Source organism: Musca domestica, unplaced genomic scaffold, assembly GCF_030504385.1.
Source record: "Musca domestica strain aabys unplaced genomic scaffold, Musca_domestica.polishedcontigs.V.1.1 42, whole genome shotgun sequence".
Taxonomy (NCBI): domain Eukaryota; kingdom Metazoa; phylum Arthropoda; class Insecta; order Diptera; family Muscidae; genus Musca; species Musca domestica.
The window spans coordinates 5349861-5369842 of record NW_026712329.1 but is presented as its reverse complement, the minus strand read 5'-3'; the positions used below and the strand labels follow the sequence as shown (position 1 = coordinate 5369842).

General features: G+C 35.3%; 2 protein-coding genes across 4 annotated transcripts in view; one reads left to right on the top strand and one right to left on the bottom strand.

Annotated features, from left to right (window-relative positions):
• LOC101888738 (myb-like protein O) overlaps positions 1-19982 on the top strand; it is a 53426-nt gene that overhangs the window by 21377 nt on the left and 12067 nt on the right. Inside the window, exons 1-3 of one of the 3 annotated variants that reach the window (XM_059126998.1) lie at positions 11924-12436; positions 16296-16386; positions 17577-18627. In XM_059126998.1, the coding sequence (XP_058982981.1) occupies positions 17811-18627 (817 nt within the window). In that variant the 5' untranslated portion in view covers positions 11924-12436; positions 16296-16386; positions 17577-17810. Of the gene's footprint in view, positions 1-11923; positions 12437-16295; positions 16387-16790; positions 18628-19982 lie in introns of those variants that run through there. The other 2 variants (XM_059126999.1, XM_005191752.4) reach the window with 2 other exon arrangements.
• Positions 1-19982, bottom strand: part of LOC101892867 (uncharacterized) — a 201581-nt gene that overhangs the window by 174912 nt on the left and 6687 nt on the right. The window lies entirely within an intron of this gene.

The following is a 19982-nucleotide window of genomic DNA, read 5'->3' as shown; positions in this document are numbered from 1 at the left end:
TGGTGTGTTTTTTAGCTGGAGGAATCATTAGACCTTTTTTTTTGTATTCAAATGAGGCAGATAAGGAGCAAACAGTCAATGTGGTTCGGTATCGTAAAATGTTAACTAGTTTTTTCTTACCTAGAATTTAAGAAATTAAGAAATTTAAGAAATATGAGCATAACTGTCATTGAGATATTATTCATAGAATACTTATTGGTCCCCTTTTGGGATAATTTCTTGCTTTTCATAAAATGTGCTTTGGTTTCCATAAGAAGACAAATTGGTATTCCGTAAGACAATATACTTCGATAAGAAGATCTTTTGGTATTCCCATGTTCTCCTATAAGAAGACTTATAAGTCTTCCACAAGGGGACCTATTTTTTCCTATAACAAAGCCTATAATTTTGCGTTAGAAGAACAACTGGTCTTCTATCTACAACTAGTCTTCCTCTGTGGCGTTGGGCCGCAACCACATGATTTTGGCTAAACACATAAGCTTAAGGAATATTTATTTCAGGCGGACCAAAAACCCACAACGATGGGAAAATAAAAAAAATTCCCAAAACCCAACATATATGGCCTGAATTCGTTGGTTCAACTTCATTTCCTCGGGGAACTATATCCAAATCTGAACCAATCTCGATAAAATTTGGCAAAGATATTTCTGAGCTGTATTTCATATAATTCCCTGAATATCGTTGTTACGGAGTGCATATTACGGCTGTGGGTAACAAATACAATAAATCGGATGAACAATATATATGGGAGCTATAACTATATCTGAACCGATCTTCACCACGACTAAATTCGTCGTATGTGCCAAATTCCATCCCATTTGGACAAATATTAGACGTTTGGTGCACAATAAATGGTAAATCGGACGAAGTTATATATGGGAGCTGTATCCAAATCTGAACCGATCTCGATAAAATTTAGCAAAGGTATTTCTGAGCTGCATTTGATATATTTCCCCAAATATTGTTGTTACAGAGTGCTATAGCTATAGCTATATCTGAACCGATTTCGATCAAATTTGTCATACTTATTTTCAGGCCTAATTTGGTTGTATGTGCAAAATTCCATACTATTCGGGTTGATATTACACGTTTGGTGCACAATAAAAGGCAAATCGGACGAAGATATATATGGGAGCTATATCTAAATTTTTACCGATTATCTCCAGTTTCAATAGCGTTCGTCCTTCATCTCAATCGGATAATAAATGCGACCTGCATTTTGTTCACAAGAATACATGGACGGACGGACAGACGGACTGACATGCATAAATCAACTCAGAAAGTGATTCTATGCAGATCATCAAAAGGAACTATGGGTCTATCTCGTTTCCTTTTGCCTGTTACAAACAAATGCACAAAGACATAATACCCTGACCACCTTGTGGTGTAGGGTATAAAAAAGTTCAAAAAGACACCTTCGTTAAGTCGCTTGAGGTTTAATTTTTTTGACCAAAATATCAGTAATATTGCAGAAGACACTATATACCTCAAATGTAAGAAAAAACAAGTAAGCAAAGGCTACAGTCGAGCGGGGCCGACCGTTGAATACCCTACAACACTATAATAAACGATACTGTTTATATAGGCGAGATACTCGAAAGAATTCCACAAGATATTGTGACAAATTATAAAAGAAAACCATCAAGTTTCGTTCTCTAATTTTCGAATAATAGCAACTTAAACTAATTTGGCCATTTTCAATTTATTGGTAGATGTTCCACTTAAATGGTCTTCCTAGATCTGGAACCAATATTTCCCAAAGACCTATAATCTCTCAGAAGTGGCAAAAGATTAACATTTATTATTGGTTTTTGACTGAAACGCATCTATATGAGATACAGACATTTGACTATGTTCTTCAACGAAATTAGCGTTAACGAAATAGTCAGAAGTGCGTCTTTCCAGTATTTGTGATTTCTCCAAAAAAGTCTCTTTGTCTACAAAAGTTGGCAAACTATTTCACACATTGAATATTTTTGGATGGCCATCCGAAACTGCTTGGCTTTTGCGATGTGCGGTAACCCCCATTCAAATGTGCGTGAGGATCGGGCGATAATTACGACCTGGTGAAAATTTTGCAGTTTTTTGGTCCATTTCAACCCCTAAATATATGGCGATCATTTCCAAAAAGAGTAGGCATCTATTCTGATCCTCATCTTATCTTCATGCAAAATTTCGTAAGGATCGGACCATAAATGCGATCTGTATATGATATCCTGATATCCTAACTACTTAGTTTTGTTAGCTGTAGAAATATTACCAAATATTTAATTCAAAATGAAAATATGCCAAAAATATGACAAAATTGAAAAAAATATGAGAAAATTTTACAAAATGAATATTTTCATCTTCAGAGATATTTTTATGCGATTTTTTAGACGTTTTATGTTTCCTGCCAAGAGGCCATTCTGAATTAATGAGAACTGTCGAAATCAGTTCAGCCGTTCTCGACATATAAGAGATCTTTCAAACATATCTTCTTTGATAGACAAATATATCGCACATATTTTGCTATATATCCGATTTGTTGGATGTTAACATCAATGTAAAGATCAGAAGTAACCTTGCCATGGCTTTGTGATTTCGCCAGGATTTAAAATATTCGCGGTTTAATGAAAAATTTTGAATTTTTTCAACACAAAATATATGATCTATTTTACCCGCTAAATATTATCCGATGACCACCCAAATTAGTAGGCTTTTTCCCCGCCCTAAACTCTAGCTACATGCGAAATTCTGCGTCGATTGGTCTACAATTGCGACCTGTATAGGTACTGCAAAATCCGAAATTTTTTCAGTATTTGGTCCATTTCAACCCCTAAATATTATGCGATCATCTCCAAAAGCAATAGGGTTCTATTCTGGCCCTACCCGCATCTCCATTCTAAATTTTGTGAAGATCGGGCCATAATTGCGACCTGTAGAATGATTACAAATTAACATGGACAGACGGACAGACGGACAGACGGACGGACGGACATACATAGCTAGATCGACTCAGCTCGGCGAGATAGGAAGATCCATATATACTTTCCTATGTGGGAAACGCATATTTCGAGGTGTTACATAATTTTTGGCCCAATCAAACTTATAATACCCCCAACACATAGTGTTGTAGGGTATAAATATGGAAGAGGTGAATGTGACTCCTCTATTTAGATTACTTTGCTATTGAAAACTTACTCTCCTCTACTTTTATGAGCGTAATTAAATCGTATGTAGACTCTAGTTTTGTAAGGTGCATGTATGCGAAGTAAGCTCCATGCCAATTTCATTATTTTACAAGTCACTCAAATATGAGCGAGCATATTTTCCTCGTTTTTAAATGGGAGCAAAATTCGATGAAAATCGAGCAGATTCTACGCTTACCAAGCACTCTTTTAGTTTTTGTTATACCGTAGTCATATTTCTACCTATGTGTATTCTGCTATACAAGATCACGTCCTAACTTTTGAAAACTTCTGCTCTATTTTCGAGAGACTTGGCATTGCTCAAAAGCGTAAAGGCTCCGTAAAAAAACTCCCACTCTTTGAAAATAATCTCTGTGCTCAGTTTACGACTTAAATTTCCTTTGGTGTCCTAGCGGGAGTTTTCAAAATAATACCCAGTCTCACTGTCCAAATTGCTCACCACCCACCCACCTTGATGTGATTACCTCCACACTTAAACCTACAGTTAACAAAGGAAACCTTGACCCATTGTATTTGTGTGCAATATTTTCATGAGTTTTCTTTGGATCAGCAAAACAGACATCACCCCATTTGCTGGGGTAAAAACCCAAAACAAATAAAATAAAATTTTTTATTTTGCTCAATTAAAAATTAGCTTCAGAAGATCAGCGTTGGCATGAACAGTGCTTCGATTTTCTGCAAAGTCATTGTCGTGTGCAAAGCAAACGCAAACAAATAGAGAGACAAAACAAAGGCAAATGACCAGCCAACCAATCAAACACCGCCCCTTCTTCTTCACCGAATGCCAATAAAACACTTGTCGTCATTCGCAAATTGTTGGCAAAAACAACAACGCCATGTTGTTTTTGCTTGTGGATCGCGATGTTTTATTATTTATTTTTAGTTATAGACTAATAGTTTGTTATTTGTTGTTGTTGTTGCTGCTGTATTCTGGGAATTTCACAAAAGAGAAAATTATTGTTAGAAAAAAATTCATGTTAAGAATTCAAAACAAATTATTTTGCATGGGTGGGTGCCTTTGTATGGTTGTGTGCGTGCGTGTGTCAAAAATGTAGGTTTAAAGTGTGAACGCTGCTGGTACCTGGTAGTACCACTTTCGGCCACTGATTGTATAAATTATTATCTCACGCTTACTAAGCCAACAGCTAAATTCATACAACTCTTTAATTACAAATAGACGTATGTATGTATGCACATAAATAGGTATATACATATGCATGTGTGTATAATTGTATCTGTGTTTATTTAACGATTTACTTCAAATTATCTACAAAATAAGACAGATAATAAAAGAAGACATTGACTTGATAACCACAAGCTTAGTATGTAATTACCAACATGTGCAAAACAAAACATGATCACTTCAAAATAACACATGGTTGCCATTTTGTAGTCCCGGGTTGTCAATTCGGCAAAACATCTAGAACTTCTCATTGCAATTCGAATCACGTTGTTGCAAATTGCGTACACGAATTAAGGCATTCATAGAGCACGATTCGTAATTCGTACTAATATAATTATTTTTCCATACTTTTTGTTTTATGATTTTATGGGTATTTGAAATACGCACTGATACGAATAGCAGAAATTAGTTTCTGTTTTAACTGACTGAGAATCAACGCCCAGAGAAAATGTCCAAAGCTAGAATATTGAAATTTTGCACAAGGGTCAGTCTTGGTGCGTATGCGTGTGATAAGCGTACGAATGATACTAAAATGTGCTAAAAATTGAATACTTTGTATTGGATTGTAAACGCAATGAGCTAGAATTCTGATATTTGGAATGACGGCTACCGACGGAGTGCAGAATAGACATAACAAATAGTTTTTGGAAATTCGAACTTTAAGATTACGAAAGTTTTTCAAAAATGTTACTAAATTATAATATGGTACCATTTGATATTATGTAAGCGGATAGGGCTAAAAACTTAAAATTTGGTATGAGAATCAAGGTTGGAAAATAAGTTTGATATATAAAAGGTGGTTTTGGAAATGTATACTACAAGTGCACGAAAAATATTAAATAGTACTATATATGGTACATGTTGGTAATTAGTGAACATATTGTGGTTGAAGTATGAAATTTGGTATTGGGGTCGCTGTTCATGTGTAGCCAGGACATACAGAGTGAGATAAAAAAAAACTGCAATAAAGCCAAGCACCATAATTTTTACATTTTTTTTTTTAAATTTTATTGATTGACGGCAAAAAATGTCGGAAATAGCATCAAATTTTACAATAAGTTTATATTTGTTCGAATTGGTCACATTTGGCACGAATTATGGACTTCAAACGGCCAATGAAACCGTCACATGCTGTCCGAATGTTGCTCTGCGCTATTTTGGCCCATTCCCGTCGAATCGCTCGCTTGAGGTAATCGACACTTTGGTATTTTTTAGTGCCAACCTTGCTTTCCAAAATATTGCAGATACAATAGTCCAACGGATTGGTATCCGATTTTGTCCAAGGTCTGCGGCCAAAATATTTGCGTGCTCAAGACTTTAATAAACCCTCCAGAATATGTTCGCGATAATATTCGGCATTTATTATGATGCCACGGTCGATCAATACGAGGGGGGAGCGACCATCAGCTGCTATGGCGGCCCACACCATCACCATGGCCTGCGCTTGAGTTCTGGTAGCCAACCGAAGGTGCATATTTTCAGCTGACCTCTTTGGCAAGTAAACACGATAATTTTGTTTGTTTACAAACTGCTGGACAACGAATGTTTTCTCATCGGAGAAAACCAAATTCGGCAGTTCACCACTTTCGGCCAAGCGAAGCAACTCTTTAGCTCTTTTGAGTCTATTTTCTTTCTATTGCGGTGTAAGTTCTTGCACGTTTTGAAATTTCAATGGCTTTACCCGAGCTCTTTTGTCATATTTGCCGAATGGAATATTGCGATATGTTCAGCTCACGAGCCATTTTGCGGCCACTGCGACTTTTCGAACCATTTCTGCTGATGTTGCTGTTTTCTTCCGTCCACTTCCTTGACGTGGGGCTACGCTACCAGTATCACGGTAACGAGCGATGATACGAGACACAAAAGATTTATTCACATTTAAATTCTGGAGTACTCTAACGATAGCCACTTGTAGTTTTATAGCCAAATATAAATAAATCACACTATCACGATTGAATTCCATGACGAATAATTTTTTTTTCTGGAAAATTCTCACCAAAATGCTTTTGTACGCTTGAAAACAATATATTGAGTCACTGGAATAATTTTAACAGCTGTCGCACGAGTGGCTTAGAAATGACAGTAGTCTGAAGTTGGTTGCAGTTTTTCATCTCACCCTGTACTGCTTGAAATCTGAAATTTGGTGTTGAGGTCGCTGTTCATGTGGAGGTGGTTTCAGGAATGTGTTCTATAAGTGCACGAAAAGTACTATATTTGGTACCATTTGGTATTGGGGGAACAGATAGTGCTTAAAACTCAATTTTTTTTTTTTTCATTCATGTGTAGCCTGGACATGTGGAAACGGGAACTATAATTGTAGGAAAATTACTAAATGGTACTAAATTTGGTATTGGGTGAATGGATAGAGATAAAATCTTACAATTATAGCACACTTTTCCGAAACCGTCTCTATCATCCAGGCTACAGCGGCCCTAACACGAAATTTCAGATTTCAAACAATATCTGTTCATCGAATTCCAAATTGTACCAAATGTAATAATATTGTGGTAAGCTTTCCAAAACCATCTCTTAACCACAAACCAATCACCAACAGAGACACTCTAAACCAAACCCTTCCAAATATAATTCCATTTAGTACAGGTCGCACACTTAGTACACATTTCCGAGACCACATTCAATGTCAAAACTATTTTTAATTCTCATACCCAATTTTAAGTTTTTAGTCTATGCGTTCTCATAATACCGGACAGAAGTTTAGTACCATTTTAGAACTTTTCGTAACCTTATTTATATTCTAATTTTCAAAACCCATTTGGTTCCATCAGTGATAATCATTTCAAATTTCTAGCTCGTTCCGTTTGTCCAGTACAAAGTATTCAATCTTTAGTACTTTTCGTACCCTTTTAGTACAAATTTTCAAAATTCCAACCTTATCACAAGCCTACGCGGGCCCTCATGCAAAATTTCAAAATTCTAGCCCGTGGGACAGTCAGTTATTTCACTACTCTCCCTATATAAATAATTAAATAAATGTTCAGGACATTTAACAGGAATCGATGTTGGCAACTCTGTGTGCACTTACTGGCAATGGCAATCTGTATCACACGTTTCACCCTTTGCTAAGATTTTCAACGTTTTATATCCCCTTTGTATCTTGTTCATTTCTTCTACATCTGCTTCAGAAACCGGCAATATTTTCCATTAAGCATGCTCAATCATGCCTTATCCACAACAAAATACATACACATAAGTTTCATTCGTTGCTTTGTTTTTGATTCACTACGTGGCCGGCAGCCATACGAAAGAATAAACATTCCTTCATACAAGTTACAATTCACTTGTCATATGATGTTCGACTGAATGTTGTTTTGGTTTCTTTTCGTTGTGGATGTAGGTTGTGCGTCGAGTATGAATGCAAACACACACACATGCACACGTGCAAATTACCTAAAACTTGTTGATGACTCATTGGGGTCCGTTGTGGTGGTGCTTTTTTTTTTTGCAAAATCAAAATAAACACAGCATTAACCACACAATACCGGTCTATGTTAATGCCAAGTGGTGGTATTAGGGAGAGACGATGAAAGGGAGAGCGTGAGGCGGCTGAAACAATTTGAAGTGTTGTTTTTTCATGCTATCTATGGAAAAAGAAGAAGCATCACAACAAACAAATGCCAGCCATTAAAAACAACTACAAAAACAATCGGCCAACCAACCAACCATCAGACAAGTGAAAGCTTTGCTGGCAATTCCAAGAATTATACAAAACTTTTTTCGTTTTGTAATCGCACTGTGTACTTAAGTCTTGTGCTTGTGTATGAACGTGTGCTTGCGTGCTTACCTCATAGATACAATTTTTGCTTGAGTAGTTGTTTTTGTTTATCTGTGTAGCAGTTGTATTCAATTGTTTAGCTTTTTGAAGAAAAAACCCCCTAACGAGAAAAAGCTTTTTTGGATTGTGTTGATTTGTTTTCGTGTTTGTTGTCAGATAGATTGAACTTTGTAACTTCTTCTTTTTAAGATATATGTGCATACATAGTTAGGTCTGATTGTTCTCTTTTGTCAAAAGGGCTTCTTATAGATGGCGCTCATGTAATTGATTGACCACAAATGCCTGGTTTCAAGAATCTACAAGTTTTGCAATTTATTACGATATCATAAAAGAAAATTCCGTCTAGCTGGTATCAGACGATAAGGGTTTTACATATGTGCTGCCACATTCTGTCCGAGCTTCGGCACAAGTTTCCGATTCTGATTTCGAATTAGGTTACAAAGCCGGTACAAAAATTGTATGGTCGTGTCCGCCGATGTTGGATAGATTTTCCCAAAACAAATTCCAATATTTCAATTACAACGAAGTTAAGTTGTTTTGTTGTTGTTGTTGTTTTTCGTTAGTTTTCTATATTATAAACAAAGTTTTAATCATTTATTTATTAAATTTGTAAATTTTCCTATTTTATTAAAATCGAGTTTTTTTGCCAGCAATCCTAGTGTCGGCATGGCACTTTATTTTTTTAAATTGTTTAAAAGTACTAAAATGCATTAAATTTTTAATACTTTGTCCAAAAAAAAAAAAAAGGATTGAGCATTAATTCTTAAATTTGGAATGAGAGAGATAAAAAAACTGCAACAAAGTCAAACGCCATAATTTTTCCTTTTTTTAAATTTTATTGAATAAAAGCAAAAAATGTCGGAAATAGCATAAAATTTTAGAATAAGTTTCGAATAGAATAAGTGCCCGAATGTTGCTCTGCAGTATTTTGGTCCACTCCCGGAGAAGCGCTTGCTTGAGGTGATCGACCTTTGGTATTCTTCAGTTCCGACTTTGCTTTCCAAAATACTCCAGTCACAATAGTCCAACGGTGGTCATTGTGCGCTGGAAACGAAACTATATTCTTGGGTGGCGCGTTCTGAGTGCGATGGTGCTGAATCCTGTTGGAATGTCGAACGTCTGCGCCCAAAATGTTTGCGTGCCCAAGGCTTTAATACACCATCCAGAATATATTTGCGATAACATTCGGCATTTATTCTGAAGCCACAGTCAATTAAAAAGAACCGAGAGCAACCATCGGTTGTTATGGCGACCCACACTATCACAATGGCCGGCGTTTGAGGTCTGGTGGCCAACCGAAGGTGCACATTTTCACCTAACCGCTTTGGCAAGTAAACACGATAATTTTCTTTGTTTACAAACTGCTGGACAACGTATGTTTTTCATCGGATAAAACCAAATTCGGCAGTTCATCACTTTCGGCCAAGCGATGCAACTCTTTGCCTCTTTTGAGTCTAATTTCTTTCTGTTGCGGTGTAAGTTCTTGCACTTTTTGGAATTTCAATGGCTTTACCCCAAGCTCAATTTTCAATATTTGCCGAATGGAATATTGCGATATGTTCAGCTCACGATCCATTTTTCGGCCAAGTCGATTCTTTTGGTTGGGAATACATAAAGCGAATATTTAGCTGGCTTAAGTCATCGGCTGGCTTTTCGTAGATGAACAAAGGAGTTTTAGGTTGACTTAGTTCGATTTTGGCCCTAGGCTCCTTTGTTCATTTCCGAAGAAGCCAGCCGATGACTTAAGCCAGCCAGATAAGCGCTTTATGAATTCCCACCTTTACTTTTCGAACCATTTCTGCTGATGTTGCTGTTTTCTTCCGTCCACTCCTTGACGCCGGGCTACGCTACCAGTATCACGGTAACGACGATGGTACGAGACACAAAAGATTTATTCGAATTTAAATGCTGCAGTGTTGTAACGATAGTCACTTGTGGTTTTCCAGCCAAATATAAAGAAATCACGCTTGAATTCCATCACGAATAACTTTTTTTTCTGGAAAATTCTCAACAAAATGCTTTAGTACGCTTGTAAACAATATAATGGGCTGTCATTGGAATAATTTTAACAGCGGTCGGACGAGTGGCTTATTTGGTCTGAATTTGGTTGCAGTTTTTTCATCTCACCATGCACGTGAAACCTTGAAAGTCTGAAAATTTAATATGATGATTTTAAGAATTCCAAACGTGAATGACGAAAACAGAGAGTGTTTATTAAAACAGAGTCTATGAAGTTGAAAGCTGAAACCATGGTACAATAAGGTGGAACAGCTTCGTAAAACTACTGAAATACAGCCCAGAGACGAATACCGTTTTCCGTCAAATTTATATAAAAAAAAGATGCAACAAGTTGTTCTCATTTATTTGGTATATTTTCTCATTTCTGAAATGTGTTAAAAAGGCAAATAATTAATAAAAGGAGTGAATTTTCTTTCAAAAATATAATCATAACAATTCAATATTTTAATTCCATGCCACAACTGATAGATATTCCTATTTACCCATTTACATTTCTTCTAATCATTGATTTTGATTTTTTTGTATTTAAAATAAATAAACACATAAAAATTACAGAAGACGGGCACACTAAGTACTAAAAAGGTAAAGTCATGTGATCATATGTTTACAATTTTTTCAAATCAATACATTTGACAACATCTCATTGTCAAATTCTATATTCATAAATCCATTGCATACACACAAAACCTGAGATGGGGACTGTTTTTTATGCATTCAAATTTGACAAGGTAAATAACAGAAAATGCAGAGCTGGGAATCCTAATTTGAAGTGGAGTTACCTTAATTTCATTATACCATGCTGGTATCTTTATCTTACCTTTTTATTGTACCATGGCTAAAACTATTGTGTACTCTTAAATCTGAATGAGTGTTCAATAAAAATTTAGGTATGTATATTTCGAATTTCAGGCTTGAAGATTAAACAAACTCCCAGCTTCCACCGAAATTAAATCCTGTCTACGTCACTGATACCATTTATACATATTCAACTGTCATTACAGAAAAATAGCTAACTGTTGTTGCTACTTGTTTTTGTCATTACTTCATGCGAACTTTAAAACCGTTAAAAAGTCGAAAAAAAAACGATGTTACGATATTACTTCCGAGTTCGGTCCGAAAATGTTATTTTCCCTTCCAGATTTCCCATGGATATCCATGCGAATTCGGTTCGAAAGTCGGCTAAAACTTCAGACTTTCACTCGACCTTTTACTAGACAAGTCAATCACTCCACACAACTTTCGGTCACAAGTTGTACCGAATTCGCATGCGAAATCGGAAGTTTCTCCAGACTTTCGGTTCGAAGTCGGACCGAAAATGGACAGTTTGGTTCGCAGGGTATTTTTTTTTGTTTAATTTTTTGTACCTATGTACACATTTTGTAGAAAATTGAATCGGTAGAATATCAATTCAACAAAACCGGTTGGCTAAATATAACCGGTCGTGTATTTTGGCAAGCAAGCAAACAAACAGTACACTTCAGACCAAAATATGATGTAAACACCAGCAAAGAGCAATACACTTTGCACATGCCATCTCTGGTGGTAATCTTCTCTCACTCTCTCTCTCCCTCTCTTTCTCTTACTACTTTTAAAAAATAACAGATAAAATCCACAATGTCTTCCTCGTACACTTGTAGTGGTTGAAAAAAGCTTTTCCCAACACACAGATACTATCGCACACACTCAAGTAAAACGCCTGAATGATTCGGCATTTCAGAAAGCGTTTGAAAATGAATTTCACAACGAAACTAAATTCGAAGCAAATTGAACGTGTTTTACGTTTGGTCGTCTGAAAACCGCGTAAGAGATAACAACTCTTTCTTTTTAATAATAATAATACTCGCGTGAAATATTCAAGTCAAACAAATCTGAAAGTGGAAATATCCTAGAAAAGAGTGTAAATATTGTGTGAAAAACAATAATTTACTTCCTCAGTTTTTTGCGGGTGAGGAAGTCAGAGCAATTAAAATTCTAAAGAGAAAAATCAATTGCAGATTCTGCTGATAGAAAAAAGTTAAGACGCAAAAGAAGAGTTTTTTTTTTAACAAAAAACCACTCAAGTGAATCGCACCGAACTGGCAGAAAATTAAAGACTTCGTCTTTTTTGCGAGGAGATTTATTTACAAATAAATTTCCTCAACCTCAAAAAAACAGCGGCTAAGCGATCGCTGTTACCAGCGTTTTTTGTGTGTGTGTGACGGGTCAAAACCCCCTCACCCCCGAGCATAAGCAGTTTCATAACTAATAATTGTAAGTAATGAGATCGTTTTTGTTTTAAATTAAAAATAATTTTAACTTATTGAAGTGAATACCATAATATCGACATTTTGCAAGAGGCTCTCCCAAAGTACTTCTTATTTCCCAGAATTCCCATATGGAAAAGATGGAGTTGACAATTTGTATTTTTTTTTATTTTTATATACCTGACTTATTTATTATTTTGTTATTTTTGTTGTATTATTATGGTGTCACCACCTTTTTTGATGAGCAAGTGCGTCATGTTGTCAATCCAATGTCGTCAAGTAGAGATAATAAAACGTATCGTAACATCAACACACACAGAACATTAGGGGGCAACATAATACTTTGTTAATAATAAACAAGATAAATATTTGCCAATGTGGCAACCGAGAGCCAACTTGTAAAATTGAAATTATGAAAAGCTATTTTTTTAATTTAATTGATCTTTACTTTTTATAGTTTTTCATAAGATACATTTCTCTCACTACTTATAAAATTTTCTCTACTCAATCGCCACTCTTGAACTATTTTTAATTATTTGCTACATTTAAAATACTTAAGAATAGGTATTCTTAATTTTTGGGAATTCAGGTGCTATAATCGTGGATCATTAAGTAACTTACAATAAGTTGTGGAATTTTATTAAAATCCCCCAATAATATTACTTTTTGAAAAAAAAAAAAATAATTTTGAATTGTGTTTTTCTTTCATACTGGCATACGTATAAAGATCCTCCAAAAATAATTTATCCCAAATTTCCATTTTGGAAAAATAAAAAAAGGATCATAAAAAAATCTTCTTTTCGTTGAACTAAAAGTGTGAGCCAAAGTAGCGATTATAATTTGATGTTATTGAATGAAAGCAAAAAATGTTGGAAATGTCATGAAATTTAAGAATAAGTTTAGATTTGTTCGAATCGGTCACCTTTGGCACGAATTATGGCCTATAAAAGGCCAATGAAACTGTCACACGCTGCCCAAATGTTGCTCTGAGCTTTTTTTGGCCCATTCCCTCGAAGCGCTTGCTTGAGGTGATCGAAATTTGGTATTTTTTAGTGCCAACCTTGCTTTTCAAAATACTCCAGACACAATAGTACAACGGATTTTTATCCGGAGATTTTGGTGGGCATTGTGCGCAGGAAATGAACCATTCTTGGGTGGCGTGTGCTGAGTGCGATTGTGCTGAGTCCCGTTGAAATGTCCATGGTCTGCGGCTAAAATGTTTGCGTGGCCGAGGCTTTTATACACCCTCCAGAATATTTTCGCGATAAAATTCAGCATTTATTCTCATGCCACGGAAGATTAATACGAGCGGGAAATGACCATCGGCTATTATGGCGGCCCACGCCATCACCATTACAAACTGCTGAAGAACGAATGTTTTCTCTTCGGAGCGGTGAAAGTTCTTGTATGTTTTGGAATTTCAATGGCTTTACCCCGAGCTCATTTTTCAATATTTACCGAATGGAATTTTGCGGTTTTGATAAAGTCGCTTCTTTACTTTTCGAACCATTTCTGCTGATGTTGCAGTTTTCTTCCGTCCACTTCCTTGACGTCGGGCTACGCTATGTGTATTTCTAAAGTTTTTCATTTGATATTCGAATAATTTCATGTGTAATTCAATTTTCTTAATTTTAATTTTATTTTTAATTTATGAATTCCACATTAAGATCGAATTGTTTCATTTGTAATTTATAATTCTATTTGAAGTTTGAAAAAAAAAACAAACAAACAAACAAAAAAAATTACAATTTTGTAAAATTACAATTTTATTTTTAGTTGATCTATTTCAGAACCTGCAAGAATCTCTTAGTTTTGTAAAAATTTTAGATATCATATTTCACAGCCCCTCAAAACCTACCAACTCATCTAATGTTTATTTTTCTTAACATTTTGTCTTGTTATATTTATGTATTTTAAATAAAAACTCCCCACACCCTAATACACCAACAAAGAATCGAAGACAAATACTTAAATCTCTTAAATCTACGTAAAAAATCTAAATCTAAGCAAAAATATCCCCGAACAACAAATGCCGTATGACTTACTTTTATGTGTTCACAAGAGAAACAAGAAAAATAAACAACAACAATACAATCGTTATGCATGTTATTTTTTGCATTATAAACTCATGAAAACAACGACGCCCACTGATATTGTTACGTGCACAAACACCACCTTTTCTCTTTCGACCAGGCATCTAACTTCCCACTCCCATACACAGATGACCTTCTCTTTAGGGGGTGGTTGAGATTCTTGGAATTGCATCAACGACGAAGAGAGTCGCTTTACGTCGGGGACATTGCATTGTTGGCATTTTTCGTTTCTTTCTCCTTCTCATTGCCAACTTCTCTGCTAACTTCAGGAGAGATGGTGAGAGGCAAAGAGTGTATGTCGTGGAATCTGAATTACTAAAAGGAAATGGCGCCTTTGTTGGCATTCAAAGGTCCACGGTGGCCATTTTATATTCATTAGTTGATGTTTTTTGTGCTTTTCAACATTTAATGATTGCGTGCTTGCAGTTTTTTTTTATTATATTTTTTGTTTTGACGACAATATAAATGCACTTTGTAATTATAAAGATATTTAACTACTGATAACTATTTTTTGTTCAATTGCAAAAAAATAAAAACACAACATTTTTTGCCCTGTAGCCGTGTTGTTGTAATGTAATTGAGCGGGGAATTTTCCATTGAAAAAGAATCGAAGCTTTTTTTATCTATGATTAAATATGATTGTTGTATTAGTTACAAAGAAAAGCTTTCTTTGTCAATAGTATATTTTTAGTTTTTGTTTTTCTTGTCATTTGCGAGGAAAATTCTTTGATAAATAAAATGGCCAGTCATACGGCCATTTTGCTTTTGCTGTGTTATCGTTTCATGTTGAGTTTTATTCCTAGTAAATAGTGGGTAGGTATAATGAATTTTAGCTGTTACCAACTTAATTAGCTGATGTTATCGTCTGTTGTAGATTAAATAAATAAAACATTATATTTTGATATTTAATTACACTGATTTACAGTGTTATTTTTTTAATATTGCGTCTTAATTAAAAACCAACAATTGTTTTATCAAAAAATCTTGGGTAACTAGAAGAAAATTGAAATATTTTTGTTTGGGAAGATCTCCGCAAAGGTAGTCTATGACAAGACCAAGCTTTAACATTCTATAAATGACATAGGTATGTGTACTCTCTTCCTCTTTACTTTTGAACTGTATGTGTTAGTCTGTAGGGCTTTTGGTATTGAAAAAGAACTATATAGGTCCATGTTTTGTTATAGCCCCCATATTACTATACCGACAGATTTAAGGGTTTTTGGATTCGACATTACTCACCGGAATTGTTTCAAATTTCGTAGTGGTCTATAATTCCTGCAATTACTTGCAACTTGTCTTCTTCCCCTTTCGGTGATTTATACTTGGGCAAGCAATTTTAAAACACCTTTTTGTGTTGGAAATCGAAAGCCTGACTGTTTTGTTTTTAGTCCATTTTTAATTAATTTCTTTGTATGATGGACAATTTTTTTTTTGTTTTGGCATTCTAGTTGATTGATTGCAAGTTTTTGCAGGGATTTCGTCTGTTTACTTTGCACAGGGAATAAAACTACTCTTCTCTCTCAGAAAGAAGCTGCTGGAAAATTCCTGCAGGAAAAGTAACCAGACAAACCTAGTGTCCAGATTTGAATAACGCCAAAAACCACAATAAATTTTATGTCATAAATTGTAAAATCTTAAAAAAAAAAACAACATGATATCAATATATCATGTATAGAGAGCCTTTTTTAAGTTTATTTTTGAATTTGAATTAGTTTTAAATACTACAAGAATCATTTCTAATAATTGTTCTCTTATTTTTCATTTTCTTTACAGTTTGAGGGAAAGCTGTGTCTAAGACTCTTTAAAGAGCAAGTTTAGAGGTTCCCTTACAATTTCATTGTTTCTTTCCAACGGTGAATTAAAAGTAAGTAAAAATTTCATTTACCTATAAACCTTTAGCAATATTTGTTAAACAAAACCAAAAAAAAAAACAATAGAATATAAATTCATCATTTAGCTCATCTTGCACATTTAGATGAAAATTTACAGGTTAAAAATAATGAAAAAGGAAAATGAAAACAAAAAAAAGGAAACGAAAAAAAAAATAAAAAAGAAAACGAAAAAATAAAAAAGGAAACGAAAAAAAAATAAAAAGGAAACGAAAAAAAATAAAAAAGAAAACGAAATAAAAATAAAAAAGAAAACGAAAAAATGAAAAAAAACGAAAAAAAAAATAAAAAAAGAAACAAAAAAAGTAAAAAGGAAACGAAAAAAAATGAAAAAAAAGAAAAAACCAAAATATGAAAAAATAAAAAATAAAGAAGCAAAAAAAAATCTATGAAAAAAATAAAAAAACGAAAAAATAATAAAAGTATTGGTGGCCAATAACAGTGATATCAAGCGTAGCCAACAACTACAGCAGCAATACATTCGATGGCTTGCCATTCGAGTGATATGGATTCGGATTTTTTTCGAATATATCACTTTTTTAAATGGCACGCATTGCACTTGATATCACTACCCGGCCCCAAAAAAAAAAAAAAAAAAAAAAAAACGAAAACGAAAACAAACAAAAAAAGAAAACACGAAAAAATAACCAACACATCCACTCCACCATGAAAAAAAAACATAACCCGAAAATTTCATAGCCAAACTGTTTTGTAATTTAGATTTGTTTCACAAATATTTGTCTGTAAATTTGACTACAAATCAAAAAAAACCCAATGCTTGGTCGCAAGGACATTTTAATAATATCATGTTTTTGTTTACTTTTTTTTTCTTCCACATCGTTATTGCTCCACTCTTTATATCAACTGTAACTTTCTTTGACCCCCCTACTCTTTCTACTTTCTGCGTTCTGAAAAAAACATAATAATTCACACGTTTGTGAATTATAACAATACCTGTCAACAATTGCCACCACTGAAAACTTGACGCTATAAAAACTGAAAACTGTATTGTATTGCTGCTGTTGCTTAAACGAATTCTTTTTTACAAAAAAAAAATTACTAAATATTTTTTTGGGGGTAACATAATATAAAAACAATTCTTGGATCTATATTTGTCCGCTGTCCGTTGTTATTGTGTTCTGGAATAAAATGTATCGCCCAATAGCCAAGATCAAAATGGCATTCAGCGTCGAAGTCCAATCTAGCCTATCACGGCCACAAGCCCACAACAACACCACCACCAACACAAACCAATCAAATCAATCACGTTACAACAACAAGGTCGTACTCCCCATCTACTATTATACTGAAGCGGGAGTCCAATCCGTTGTCCAAGTGCAAGACAGTGCAAACGATTACGATAACCACAAGCTCCGAAAGTCCAGAAAGTATAATCTTGATGATACAGGAACCACCTTACCACCCCCAACGACAACAAACGGGCATAAGCGAGAAATCAATCCCAACAACATTATTGAGTCAGGATCAATCCCCATTGATGACAACGAAAACAAATTTGGTGAAGAGACCTTGTATGATTTCGAATACACCAGAGAAAACTGCAACAACAGCAACCACAACCGTTCTGAAAATTCCCAAACAATCTTCGAAACCAAGAATATTTTTGCTTACCAGGCCTGCGAATTTACCATTGGTTCGGAAGATTATACCCCAAACAGTGGAAGCCCACCAGAAAGAGTTGAATCCGGAGTCACCCCACCTCCTAGAAACGACGAAGGTGAAACAGAAACGAGATATAACGAAAATCATAAAAATCAAACAGGCGAATCAACGCCACCCCCTGAAACTAGAAAGTATTCGGAAAATACCCGTGAACCAGGTTGCGACCCACCAATACCAGGTTCAGCAGTTTATGCGCAGATCATACGAAAGCAAGTCACCAGATTCTTTGCAAACTCAAAGCAAGTCTTTGAATCCAACACTACTACCACGCCAGAGCGTCAAGTCCAATATAACAACCACAACAGCAACAATACAAACAACAAACAATACAGTACCAGCTGCGACCAGCTATTCGAACAAGTCGAACCTAAAACAAGTGGTAATCGGCAAGAAGCCATCGTCGACTTTGGCATCGATGGCCGGCATAGAGTTGACAGGTGCCGATATGTTGTCCCCTACAGCAGCGGATATGAGTGGAGCAATGCCGCCTACTGCTACAGTTGAAGAGATAAATGTTCCGGTATTCATAGATGGTGAGTACTGTGTATGTACATGGCTGAACTCGCAACTCAAATGTCACAAGTTCTGGAGTAAAAGGGAGGACCTATCGGTACCTTCGCCCAGTCAGCACGTATGGAATCCTGATGACAACGAGTTCAATGTTCTGGCCATGGTTATGTGTACAAATTAAAAGTGTTTTCTAAATGAAGCACAACTTTGAAACTCATACGTCAAACTCATAGCCTAAACCTGATGGACGGATGGACAGACGCACGACCTGACCAAATGACTCCATACTAGTTGACTGTCGAAACCAATACGCCTACGTCACTACCAAACAACCACATATAGCCTTTTTCTCTCTCTCTCTCTCGGGAAAAGAAAAGGTCACAATCACATAAAAAATCACAGTGCAATGACCCATTACGAAAAGTGAAAACCCACGGAACAGGCCATGGTTCAGGCCCACCATTTGCTGCAACTGCAAATGGTGTCCTAACGATGCCAGAAGAAGTGGTTGAAGTGCCTTGAAATGATGTTGATGAGAAGTTGATGGTACCGGAGGTAACAAATGGTACAACCACACCACGAACTGCAGTAGTGTGATGAAGTCTGTCCCCGGCCATGTAGTGCGTCCGGGGGCCAGGACCTCAAATCACAGAAATAAGGCAATGTGTATTAAAACTTGTTATTCCGCAGACTTTTTTTTATCATTTATTTATCATTATATATTTACATATTTCATTCTAGCATTACACATAAACATATATAAATACATACATATATCATTTCTCATTTCAGCTCATTATTGTTATATTTGTATAAAGTTGTGCTTATTTTTAAAATTACTGAATATTTTGAAACTCATCTGCTAAGATTTTTTTGTACAAATATCTGGCATCTAAGTCCAGATTTTCATTTGGGAATCAGTGTTGACGCAATCGTCAGTTTGTTCGTAGGGGTTATGAAGTGTCTCAATTCATTATTTATTATTATTATTGAGAATTGATGGGTCTCCAATTGCGCCAAAACCCTGTGCGACACACACAAACTATTGCAAGGAAAACTGAGCAGATTATGAGACATGTGTGTATCGTGGTTTTGAACCAAACTTAACAGGGCGGTCCTGGCCATTTTTGAAAATATTTCTTGGAATCCATGCAGTTTAGTTATATTGTGTCTTTGGAAATATTACTGGCAAACATCCGGAGAATGTTTTTGTAAAGCAGTCTAACCCTTAGTAGGGTCATATAAGGGATCGTTTAGAGACTTTTTTCAAAAAGACCATTAAGATGTGATGATAGTTTATGGTGGATAAAAATATTCCACAAAATTATTCGCCAACAAAAAAAAGCGTTTAAGGTTTATGGGCATACTCCATCTAAAT